The sequence below is a fragment of the Hemicordylus capensis genome, chromosome 2, assembly GCF_027244095.1.
Source record: "Hemicordylus capensis ecotype Gifberg chromosome 2, rHemCap1.1.pri, whole genome shotgun sequence".
Taxonomy (NCBI): domain Eukaryota; kingdom Metazoa; phylum Chordata; class Lepidosauria; order Squamata; family Cordylidae; genus Hemicordylus; species Hemicordylus capensis.
Genome location: NC_069658.1, coordinates 79,727,785 through 79,740,574, shown reverse-complemented (window position 1 = coordinate 79,740,574; position 12,790 = coordinate 79,727,785). Strand labels below are relative to the sequence as shown.

At 43.7% G+C, this 12,790-nt stretch overlaps 1 protein-coding gene across 1 annotated transcript in view; it reads right to left on the bottom strand.

Annotated features, from left to right (window-relative positions):
• Positions 1–11,645, bottom strand: part of HSD17B4 (hydroxysteroid 17-beta dehydrogenase 4) — an 87,951-nt gene extending 76,306 nt beyond the window's left edge. Inside the window, exons 1-2 of the mRNA XM_053298366.1 lie at positions 10,689–11,645; positions 3,772–3,825 (exon numbers count right to left, since the gene is read on the bottom strand). Of these exons, the coding sequence (XP_053154341.1) occupies positions 3,772–3,825; positions 10,689–10,746 (112 nt within the window). The 5' untranslated portion in view covers positions 10,747–11,645. The remainder of the gene's footprint in view (positions 1–3,771; positions 3,826–10,688) is intronic.
• Between the last annotated feature and the right edge of the window lie 1,145 nt (positions 11,646–12,790).

Sequence of the window (12,790 nt, the reverse complement as noted above, 5' to 3'; positions counted from 1 at the left end):
GACTGGGGCAGTCACCCCAAGCCTCACACTTCCCCAGGCCCCACATGCACGCTCTCCCACTCACCCCAACCATCCCCTGCAGCCTAGCAGTGTATCTGCTGCTTGGATGAGGAGCATGGCCGGCAGGCCCCGCATAGGCTGCATGAGCACTCTCTCCTCCTCCCATCAGCACCTGCGCACGCTTTCTCCCATAACCCCATCCCCTGAGTGACTGCTGATCAGAGGCAGCATTTGCCAACCATGCCAGGACTCTGAGGAACTTGGGGAACTCTCTTCTCCTGTAGAAGGGTGCTGGAAGTTCCTCTGAGTCCTGGCCCTTTGAGCGGCAGCTGCACTGTTGCTGTTTGGCGCTGGGCTGCAGGAACTGGTTGTAGGGGTGAGTGTATACATGGGCTCTGTGGGACTCCCGCAGACCCTGTCCCTGAGCAGCTGCCACTCGGAGGGGGCATGGGGGCCAGGCCGGGACTTGGAGGAATTATCGGCACCAGGCTGAGACTGCCTGTAGAGGCGTCGGTGAGAAGTACAGGCGAGTATTCCCCAGCACCCGCCAACCACCTGCTGTGGCCCGAAGGGTGCCTTGGTGAGTGATGGGGCAGCAGGTGGATGCCCAGGTGGGGGTACCCAAGCAGGCAAGGGGGTAGGGAGCTCCAGACCAATGTTCCCTCTAACAGGGATTCCCAGATGTTGTTGACTACAACTCCCATAATCTCCAAGCAAAGACTATTGCAGCTGGGGATTCTGGGAGTTGTAGTCAACAACAACTGGGAATCCCTGTTAGAGGGAACAATGCTCCAGACACGTGGGCCAGCCCTAGGGACAAGACTCCTCCTCCCAACCATCTGCAGCTCCATGCAACTCCCCCCCACAACCACCTCCCCATAAGGCCATAATATGCTCATTCACTCCAGCTTTGTACCCGCCTAGGGACAGCAGGATGGTATCCAGTTGCTGTACTCTGAAGACATTTACAGTATTTTCAGGGCTGGCACACCCATTAAAGTGAGCTAAGCACCTGCTTGGGACACAAAGCTCACAGGGGTGGTAACAGCCTGGGCCACACGGAACCTAGAGTGCCGCCCTCCACCCCCTCCTTCCACTTGCCTTGTCGTAGCAGGCGATGGGCAGGAGGATGGGCACTGGGCTGGTGCCCTCCTCGCCTCCTCTATCTGCTATGGGGAGTATCCAACTGCTTGACCAATCACCCTCCTAGTTGCCGCCACTTCCACCTGCCACTTTCATGGTGAGTTGAGGCGGTGGCAGCGGCAAGGTGGGCAGACAGGCGAGTGTTCCCATCGCCCTCCTTGCTGCCGCCTCCACTTCTGCCACAAAGTGGCAGGTAGAGATGGCAGTGAAGCAGGCAGGTGCATGAGGCACAGGCCATGTTGGTGCACTTGTTGGCATTGGAAGCATATTATGATGTTATGTAACGATGAACAGTAGGAACATAGGAAGCTGCCTTATACTGAGTCAGACAACTGGTCCGTCTAGCTCAGTAGTGTCTACACTGACTGAGAGAGGCTTTTCCAAGGGTTCAGGCTGTCTTTCTCAGCCCTACCAGGGGATCCCAGGAACTGAACCTGGAACCTTCTGCATGCAAAGCAGATGCTCTACAACTGGCCTACAGTTCCACCCTGCAACTTGTACATATATTACATAACTACCTGCGCTACGATGATGACACCACTCTGATAGCTGAGAATGTGGATGATCAGCAAGCTCTAGTAATGAAAGTCAAGGAGCACAATGAAAAAATGGGACTACGACTAAATGTAAAGAAGACTAAACTAATGACAACGGGTACAGTAATCAGCCTCAGAATTGATAATAAAGACACTGAAGCGGTTGATAGCTTCTGCCGTTTAGGACTGACCATCAACAGTAAAGGATCCAGCAGTCATGAAATACGCTGCAGATTAGCACTTGGTAGGTTTGCAATGAAGGCCTTGGAAAGGATATTTAGATGCCGTGATGTGTCTATACCTACAAAGATTAGAATCGTGTGGACAATGGTTTTTCCTGTGACACGCTCGAAGCACAAATGACCAGGCTCAAACTATCATACTTCGGACACATTATGAGAAGACCCAGCACCCTTAAGAAGTCCATAATGCTGGGGAAAGTTGAAGAGAAGAAGAGGATGACCAGCAGCAAAGTGGGTGGACTCGATTACGACAGCAATGAATGCACCACTGAGAGACCTTAAAGGCCAATTTGAAGACAGATCATCCTGGAGAGACTCTATCTATGTGGTCACTAAGGGTCGACACTGACTTGACAGCACTTAATCAATCAATGTACAACATACTCCCCAAAAGGACTGCAGTTTGAAGTTACATCTCAGCGGGCCAATTGTGGTTTGCACAACTCCTCCAATGTTACATAAGAGTAAACTGTGGGAATTAAATCATAACATGTTATGGAAGAAGCCATTAAAAACCCGATGGCTGAGGCAGCATGTGTTATACAAGCACAAGTCAGATGCTGCCAACAAAAGATAGAGTAAAAGTGCCCCTCAAGGCTAATAAGCCTATCTACTTGTAAGTCCCATTGGTCTTAATGAGACATATTTTCTAGTAGGTATGCTAAGGACTGCATCCAAAAAATGGGAAACACTGCTAATTAGAAGCAAGTGCCATAGAAAATGATGGGACGGAATTTCTAGTAAGTATATTTTCATGGAGAAAAGCAGTTCAAATGGATGCTTTCGAAGAAAAAAGAAAAAATCCTGTAAAAACTTGTTTTACATTCCTGTTGTCTTTTGTTCCTAATCTCATTCTTGGCTTCTTTTCCAGCATATTATAAGCTAATGCATGAATATATGCCTACATTTAGTTCTCACCAGCGTCATTTTTCAGTGTCCATACCTCTGCTCCGAGGTATGCATCAAATGAAAAAGCAAATGGCTACCTAAGCTTGATTGATTGATTGATTAAGTGCCATCAAGTCAATGTCGATTCTTAGCGACCACATAAGTTTGGCAACCACATAAGCTTAGCGACCACCTAAGCTTGCTCACTATGAAAGGTCCTGTCAAATATGCAGATTATCTCAAAAGATCCATGGCAGTTTGCCTTTCCCATAACATTATATGCAGGGTTTTTATAGACTCTTGCTCACATGCATCACAATGCAACGCATGTGGCTTGTACGCTGCCCGCACTGCTGTGTGTGTGTGCAAACCCCACTGATGATGGTACACTCCAGAGCAGCTCTGCTCCAGTGCAAAGTTGCACAAACACAGCTGCGCAACAAGATACCATTATTTTGACTGCATGGTATTGGGTGGGGGGGCTCTTTTCAAAGCATCCCAGATAGCATGCCACTGCCATTGAGGCAGGAAAGTATTAAGATCGCTGAAGCTAGCTTAACAGCACTAGGTTTCCCTATTAACATGTAGTGCATGATGGGCAAGAAGAATCACTACTAAGATGCCAGATGGCCAAGCATGACAAAACACAGAGAGACTCCCCAATGCCTGGACCCCAAGGTGCTGCCCTGTCATCTACACTAGGTCAGAGAACTTTAAGTAGGAAAAAAGCTCAATAATAGAATGTGATCTTCAATATCACTCCATAGAGTGACCAAGAGTCAGCCACGACTGAATGGGGAGAGGGGGAGAGAGAGAGAGAGAGAGAGAGAGAGAGAGAGATCTTCAAGAGTCAGTAACAAATTAATCTAGTACAAAGGTTGACAGAACAAGTTGCAGCATTTTAAAATCACAGTTACGAAAGACAAAGGCTGCTGGCAGAAAAGCAAAAACCAACAACTTACCAACCACAGAAGCTCCTCTTTCAGCAAAAGCCAGTGCATACGCTTTGCCCAGGCCTAACAGGGAGCAAAAACATCTGTTATAATCCCAACAAAAAGAAATCTGCACAAGAAATCAAGTTGTGGGGGCGGGGTAGGAATACACAATTAAAAGTAATATGCATTATGAAGTTACTTTGCCTACAGGTTCTGCTAAACAGATAAAACTCAGAAGCAGAATTCCAAAACTAAGCTCAGAGATACTAGGAACATAGCAAGCTGCAATATACTGAGTCAGAACCTTGGTCCGTCTAGCTCAGTATTGCCTACACAGACTGGCAGTGACTTCTCCAAGGTTGCAGGCAGGAGTCTCTCTCAGCCCTATCTTGGAGAAGTCAGGGAGGGAACTTGGAACCTTCTGCATGCAAGCATCCAGGTGCTCTTCCCAGAGTGGCCCCATCCCCTAAGGGGAATATCTTATAGTGCTCACATGTGTACTCCAGGCTTACTTAGCAGTCGTGTACTCAGGAAGGCCATCTTGGAAGAAGCCAACAGCTTAAGTCCTTTCAGTTGCTGAGGCACTTGTAGTAAACTACACAACTAGAATATGCGCCAGCAAATATCTAGCCACGGTTCTTGTATAATAAGATGGAAGGAAGGAAAATCTTTGGGTTAATCTACTACATTCAGAGTTAGTTTGGGAGTCTTGAAATTTTAAGTTTATCATTAATGAACATAGGAGATGCATGATGCATGCACCAGGAAACAGACACACTCTTAAGTCCTGGTTTTATATCCTCATTTGTTAAGCTAGAGTTTCCCAGTTTGGACATTACAGAAAGCTATGATTTAACCAACTAGGTCAGTGATATTCACTATTTTTAAAGAAGGACCACTGTACCAAAAAAAAAGGAAAGTCCCTCTAAAAATAGGAACCATTTCCCAACATGCAGTGCTGCTTTTTCCAGCACTAGACTTGTCATTGCTTCTTCACCCTTTCACAGTTTAACAGCCATAGCTTGATGGATTATCTGAACTGGGTGTAAAGTGTTGCAGAGATGGTTTGAAGGTCCTTATTTTTCCTCTGAAATAAAGGCTTCAGAATACAGAACATGTTTTTTTTCCATGACTCTTGAGAATGCATTCACCTGAAGTAGTAACAGATTCTAAATTGCTTTACATAGTGGCAGACATTTGACCATGCACACCTTTTCTGTCCTGATCTCATTGACACTGTAGCTACAATTCTTTTGGTGAGCCATTTTTTAAAACAAGTTCCGTGACAAGTTTTTAAAAAGGACAGAATCTTTTCCAAGTAAATGAACTGCCTTTAAACTCACTGAATAGTGCATGGTTAAGCAAAACAGGCTGCATACAAATTTGCAAAGTGTTTTTACAACATACACAATATCCTTTTGTTGTTTTCTCAATAAGAACCCTCTTAAAGCTGCCCCTTCCCCCTCAAAAAAGAACAACTGCTGTAAAGATGAACTGGTAACACACTGTTCCTATCCAAGGCTGTGTCAAAATTTAGAAGCTTATTCATTCAGTTTTTCATAGGCTGGCTACCAAACATGACTATACAATAACCGCAGCATATCTGTGGGACCCAATTTCAAATAGGAACTTTCTCTGAGTCTGAATGTCAGCTACGAGTCTCATCCACTGTAAATACTAGCTTAATGAACGTCAGTGCCATCGCTGAAGACAGAACAGAAAAAATAGGCACCATGTTGGAAAACAAATATTTCCCATACACCCTTTCATTCTTTATGTTGAAATATACAGTTCTATGTTTTGACTCAAATTTCTTCTAATATGTGGTGCCCATAACGGAAACCACATATCATATATACTACAGGTGAGGCATAGAACAATCAATTTTTAATTCAGAGGACCTACATTCAGCCTAAATTCCTTCCTACCTACTCATCTTGTGGTAGCAAGCATGACTTGTCCCCTTAGCTAAGCAGGGTATGCTCTGGCGGCTTTGAATGGGAGACTACATGTGTAAGCAGTGTAAGATATTCCCCTCAGGGGATGGAGCCACTCTGGAAAAAGCAGAAGGTTTCAAGTTCCCTCCCTGGCTTCTCCAAGATAGGACAAGATTTATTTTTATTTATTTTTAATAGGACAAGATTTTTTTTATTGAACCAACAATCTACCAAAGCATACAGTACGTTGCCAAAGCACAATTATATACAAAGTGGTTGTTTGTCCATCATATATCTACAAAGATTTACACACAAGGATTTGGAAACCCACAAGGTTATGAAGTATATGCAGGTAGTACTGTAACTCGGGGTGGGGGATTACAAGGCACATCAGGTAATTGGGGGGGTTACATCCAACGTCCATTTCCATAATTTGTACCATTGCTGTTTAGAAAAGATACTCTTGTCTTTTTGCACATAACCATACAAACTTTTCCAGAAGAGATTTACTGTCTCATCTGCGTGAACCTCTTGGTCGCGTCTTCCCTTCCTATTCCTATGCAGGAGCATTGCATAAATGACATACAGGTTTACTAAACTAATTACGAGAAGGGGAACGTTCCAATTCCCTAGTATGAGGGCACCCGTTCCATTTCCCTGAAGGTTTCTTTCTGGGACCTCAAAAAGAGGTTCTATCGCTCAAACCCGAGGTTAGTTCTTCCCAAGTCTGTTTTTCCAAATCAGGCCACTCTAACAGCTTGCTTACTCCCTGCCACACTCTTTTGGCTACCACACACTCTTTTAAGAAATGTGAGTGGGTTTCCCTCACTAGCTTTCTGTTTGCAAGTGATTTTAGGGCACTCTTGCTGGTCCTCTGGGAGCCATGGCTTAGCCACATTAAGTGGTAGTACTTGATGGTATAAGCACCACCTTGTGTCCCATAAATGGAAAGGGACTTTTTTCTCTTTAAAGAGAGCGATAGGGTGATCAGGTTGCAACAAGTACTGTGAAGTGCGGTGTTTGTAGCGTTTATGTTCTAAATCAGGTTTTAAAAAACCCACTTCTAGAATCTCTCCATAAATTGTTTTCCTTAGTTGCTTAACTGAGGAGGATCCTTTAAACAGATCCGGTTCAACCTTCCATTTTTTAAGTGTGAATAACAAATCTCTCAAGTAGTCCGGGTGTTCTCTTTTTAATACTTGTGTGATATTACCATTGAAAGATCCTTTCCCCCACCATGGTATGCCCCATGCTGACTTGCGCCAACGCAGAGCGAAAAGCGAGACCCAGGTTTTTTGCAAGAGGCTGGACATATTATGAACATTCACGAAAATCCAGTTTCCAAAATTGTAGGACATGAATTCAGTTACAAATAGGGTTGCAGGGCAGGTAGGACTAGGCCTCCTTGCTCAACCTCCTTAAATGCTACCGCACGGGCCAAAGGGAAGGACGCTGTGTGCCATACTAGACGGAAGATCTGGCTTTCAACTCTCCAAAGGCGATCGTGCAGGGGGGGATAGACTACCGCCAGGTTGGGGGGGTAGAGAGGTAGGGCTGAGAGAGATTCCTGCCTGCAACCTTGGAGAAGCCACTGCCAGTCTGTGTAGACGATACTGAGCTAAATAGACCAATGGCCTGACTCAGTATATGGCAGTTTCCTATGTTCCTACTTGTAAAGAGGAAGAGATCAGGAGCAGGCCTTGGACTTGTATGTACCACCTGAAGCAAGAGATTCCTCATCCAGAATCTCTCCAAGTCCAGGAGACAAGCCCCACAACATATATTTCTGAGTTACATCAAAACAAAATCATCACTACATTAGAAGAACCTGTTGCCCAGTTTTAATTCATCCCAGCAATACCCAAATGTCTCCCTACTTGCCCTGAGCATTTATGAAAGTTTAACAGAAAAATCCTGTACTTATTTACTCAGCTCCACTCTGCTCAGTAAGGCTTACTCCCAGCCAAGTGTGCATATGATTGGAGTCTAAAAGAACTTACATAAATGGTTTCTAGATGAGGACTTTAAACTCTACATTTAACTTTAAAACTTTGGAACAAGCTATGTTGTAATAACTTGATACATTTTCAAGCTAGTAGTGTTGCAATACAACACAATGCTTTAGACTTGCCAAAATTGAAAAGCAGTACTACAAATTAAACTATTTAGTTTAGACTTTGTAAACAATATGATCCCCCCAAAAATTAAAACAATAAGAGTGGATGGATAGGTGATCTTATAATAACTTTTAACAGGTAACATTTTAATGTTCTGTGCCAGTTCAGCACTGTACACTGTGAACAGGGGCCAAACTCTTGGGAACAATTTTAATCAAAATAATTTTAATCCAGGTTTTTAAAAGATTTTCAGTACATTAATAAAGAAAAACTAAACAAACAGGCAGTGCTAATCACTACTACTAGTAGTAAAACTGCTACCCATTACATCATTTAGTGTCCTTGCACTAAGAAAGGAAACTCTATTCTAGTAGAGTTTCCACACTCTATTCTAGTGTGCTTGTACTAGCAGAAGATGTTGACAAGTTGCACAACACAGGGCACAACCTTATAACACCATCTAGTACATTATGTCCTGGATAAGGTTTTCCACTACTGCTTGCACAAAATCATGGAGAACCGGCTCTGCAAACTTCTTAAGTGCTTGCAACCCCAGCTCAACATATTGTTAATTACTAGGACTGCAACGTTTAATCAGTTAATAGTCTCTTAAGACAAGAAACAGGTGTTCTTGATGAATCAGGTAGTAGGCTTTTAAATATATATTATTTTTACTGCAAATATTTATAAAATGGCAGAGCAGGAGCACAATTTGTGAAGACACACTCTCCCTTCTAACACACAACTGGCAATGTCCTAATAGGATGATGCATCTGTGTGTACCATGGAAGGCACGTAAAAAAGTATTGTTACTCAAACGCAGATTTAGCTGAGCAACTAATATTTGCATATCAAACACAAACAATTAAGGTTTCTTTAACTGTATGGAGCCCTAGTGATGACTAAATCTAATTAGAAAACAGCTGATTTATTCTGAAGTATTGGCAAGACTGTGTTGATTCTGAAGTACTGGCATTTTGAATCAAGCACTTTGTACAAGTATAGAATGAAGTGCTTTGATTCTAAAGCCCTGGCAAGACTTTGTTTCCATTTACCTATTTCTTATTAAAGGTAAAGTGTGCCATCGAGTCGGTGTCGACTCCTGCAACAACAGAGCCCTGTGGTTGTTTTGGGTAGAATACAGGAGTGATTTACAATTGCCTCCTCCCACGCATTATGTTATGCCTTTCAGCATCTTCCTATATCGCTGCTGCTTGATATAGGTGTTTCCCATCGTCTGGGAAACATCCCACAGGGATTCGAAACAGCAACCTCTGGCTTGCTAGCCAAGTCATTTTCCCATTTAATCTTTGACTCACACAAACTGTTGTTGAGGGTGGTGGTTGTTTTTATTACCAAAAAAACAAAAAACAAAACAAAAGATAATTTAAACAACAGGATCAGAACCAGATCCTAATCCTAGAACCAACATATTTTGTATTTAGGGTAGTGATGGTTAACTTTAGGAAGGCACCAAGAAATTACAAGCCAACCTCTTGAGCTGGTTAAACAAGTCAGCAGTAGGTGTGTAGCCTGGGCTTGTAATCTAGGTTTGCTATCTTTCTAGGCAGTTGTTTAATTTGAAGGGATGGGAAGGTAAAATAAGAATTATACTGGTATAATCTACAGTCCCTGAACTGTAGTGCTGCCCACATCTTTTAGGCAATACTAGCATAGCAAGGTTGGAGTGGGCAGTGGGAAGGAGAGCCCATCTCCACCTGCTTCTCCTCCTCCTTCCCTCACCCCTTGTCTTACCTGCAGCAAAACTGTAAGGACATGGTGAAGAACAAAAAATTCCTGGCATGATCTCTCTCTTGCTTCTATGGATACAGACACTCCTCACACAGACTTCATGCACACACACACATTCTCCTAGCTTAGAAATACTTAACATATATACCTATTATAATCGAATACATTCATGCAACATCAACAGCAAAGAACAAGCTATCACCCTGACAAGGGCACCCATCCCTCAGGGGCCCAGGGACATTTGTCCCCCATCCCCCTGTTCAATTATAGCTATGCCTAGTACCAGAGAAGCTCACCTTAAGTGGTGCAGTGGGGAAATGCCTGACTAACAAGCAGGTTGCCGGTTGGAATCCTCGATGGTACTATATCGGGCAGCAGTGATATAGGAAGATGCTGAAAGGCAACATCTCATACTGCGCGGGAGATGGCAATGGTAAACCCCTCCTGTATTCTACCAAAGACAACCACAGGGCTCTGTGGGCACCAGGAGTCACAATTAGCTTGACGGCACACTTTACCTTTAGTACCAGAGAGGCAGGCAATCTTTTCAATTCTCTTCTTCCCATCTCCCACATTATTTAATCTGACAGGCCTATTTAAATCTTATATCTAAAAATTACATCTTTTTATAAAGGGTGCAGAAGTATCACATTGAAAAGCATTACTTCATGAAGAATATGATTAACTTGAGGAACCGACTCCAAGGAAGAGGCAATGGTAGCTACCACCTTCGATAACCACCTTGTCTTCATGAAAACTGGATCTATGTATGCATAGCTACCAGCCATAGCAGCGATTAGAACACTGAGCTCGCATATTCAGAGGCAGGACAACTTCTGAATTCCAGATGTAGGAAACTGGATCTTTTATGCTCCATTTGCTAGCTCCTCAGAGGCATCTGGCTGGCAGTGGCCGGTGTTGGAAACAAGACAGACCCTGGTCTGGTCCCAAAAGCTAGTTCTTACATTCTTGTCCCTGGACAGCACTGAAAAGAATCTGCGCATTCCCTAACAACATATCTGCAAAGAGGAGGTGGCGTGTGTTGTCTCTTGATGGCATCCACACGCCCCCTTTCCCCTCTCCAAGCTCCAGAGGCAACCCGTTCTCCCACCCTCTCAAATCCGAGATCACTGCTTACCTCCCCCAGCACCAGTCACCAGCACGACCCGCCCGTCAAATCTCAGCGGAGCAGACATGCTGCTACTTTAGCAAACTCCTCCACAGACCCTTCCTAGCCAGAGCAAAGGGCAAGTGGGAAAGAAGCCGGGCAAAGGGCGCAGGAAAGGAGCATGTGCGGATTGGCTCCTTGCATTCTGGGAAATGTAGTTTGTTGACAAGAGCGGCGGGCCTCACCGAGGCTGCGGCGGTAGTTAAAGTAGGGAAACAACAGTAAGTGGCGCGGCGTGCCTGTTGTACGGCAGCAGTAAGCAGAGCAAAGTCGATCTTCTTTGTCCTCAGTTCGACTCTGGAAATCGGTTTCGTTTGAAAGTAAAGGAAGACTGTGTGTAGTGGTAGAAGCGGATCTGCAGGGGAATGAGATTCTCATCAAGAATACAAGATCATGTCGGTGGGCTGAGGTCCTGGACTATTGCTGAATTTCTGCAGCTAGGAAAAAATCTTGCCATGTGCGTGTCGGGTTACTTCTGTGTTGTAATTCGCACCAGACATCTGCAGCCGTCTCTGTCAAAGAGACCAAAAAGGGATCCTGGATTTTGTTAACAATTATTTGAGAGCGTATAGTAATTGTGTAAAATTACAGAACTGCTAGAGTAAACTATACCTTTGGTTTGGAGGCTAAACAAACATAACGGGACCGGTCCCAATAAATTGAATAACTTCCAAGGCAGGCAGCCCCTTTTGGATCCAGTTGTTGGTCTGTTTCTGGGTCCTTCAGATTCACAACTATGATTAAAAATAACTCAAGTAGATTTTTCCTTTGACCTGCAGCAAAGAAACAAGTGGCAAACAAAACTGCAGCAAAGAAACAAGTGGCTTTTCCTTCTAATAGATGTGTTCGTCTATCTACGATATGATATTAGATATTAGTGTATGTAGACTGCAAGATTAATTTCCAGAGCAGTTTACGGTCACCTCCTAGTTTAGGAAATATTGTTAGCAAGGGAGCGTTTTTCAAATTCTTACGGTAGAAGGGGAAACCGTGTGAGTGAGTGTATGAGAGAAGAAGAGTGATAACTCCTCCCACATACGTTTGAATATCCAATAGCGGCAAGGTGTTATTACACAACTACTCACAAATTGAAGCCACTCATTCTTTCCATTAGGGGGCAGTATTGTTTTAATGAAAACCCTGTGTAGACCACTCGCTGTTCAACAGTTTTGCCTCAGGCTCGTTATTAAAACGAATAATCTTTTACTATCCTCTCTCCTTTGTTTTCAAGGATGTCTGAAAAGTGGGATCTCTCTTAAGGAACCTGTTTTGTTGCTACAGAGAGAAACCAAGCTGTGCTTCAACTTAAGAGACGAGGGTGGGTGGATGTTTCTCAAAACATTAATGCAAATATGGATTAGGATTCTCAACGTTGGGACTCCCCAGATGTTTCTCTGGACTTCAACTCCTATAATCCCCAGTCCCAGTGGCCTTTGCTTGGGGATTATGGGAGTTGAAGTCCAAAAACGTCTGGGGACCCAATGTTGAGAATCCCTAGATTAGAGGGCAGAGCTAGGGTCACAAGTTGGTAACCCCATCTCTGTGAATGCAGACTTAATGAATATGCTCCACCCATTCTAAGTAAATAAAATAAAAACTTTCAGAGGAGCTGTTTAGCATTTCTGCAGTATGGTAGAACTCTTTACACAATGCATCTGCACCAAACCAAAAAAGTTACATTGGCCAATTTAATATTCTGTATGAGAACCTTAATCTTAATTGCAAGCACAGCAAATGAAAAGAACAGCAACATTTTAAAAATAGGGATACTACTTTGATAGAACTTCCTAAAAATGGCGAACACTGGTCTTCAGGTATTTCTAAGTATGTAAATAGATGAATTAAATTATCAAAATATTAAGACAGTATGCATTCTGGTCTAGCTGAATTGGCTTAACTGGGGAACCTAATGATAACAGAACCAAGTTCTGTGTAAACTGCACAACCAAGCACTGCTTTAGTATACAAGCTGGGGGCGGTGGGGAATTGCTACATTTTGTAATAAGTGCACTGGGGTGTGTGCAGCTTCCTAGCAATGTAGATAACCCACAACATCATGTAAGTAGGCTGGT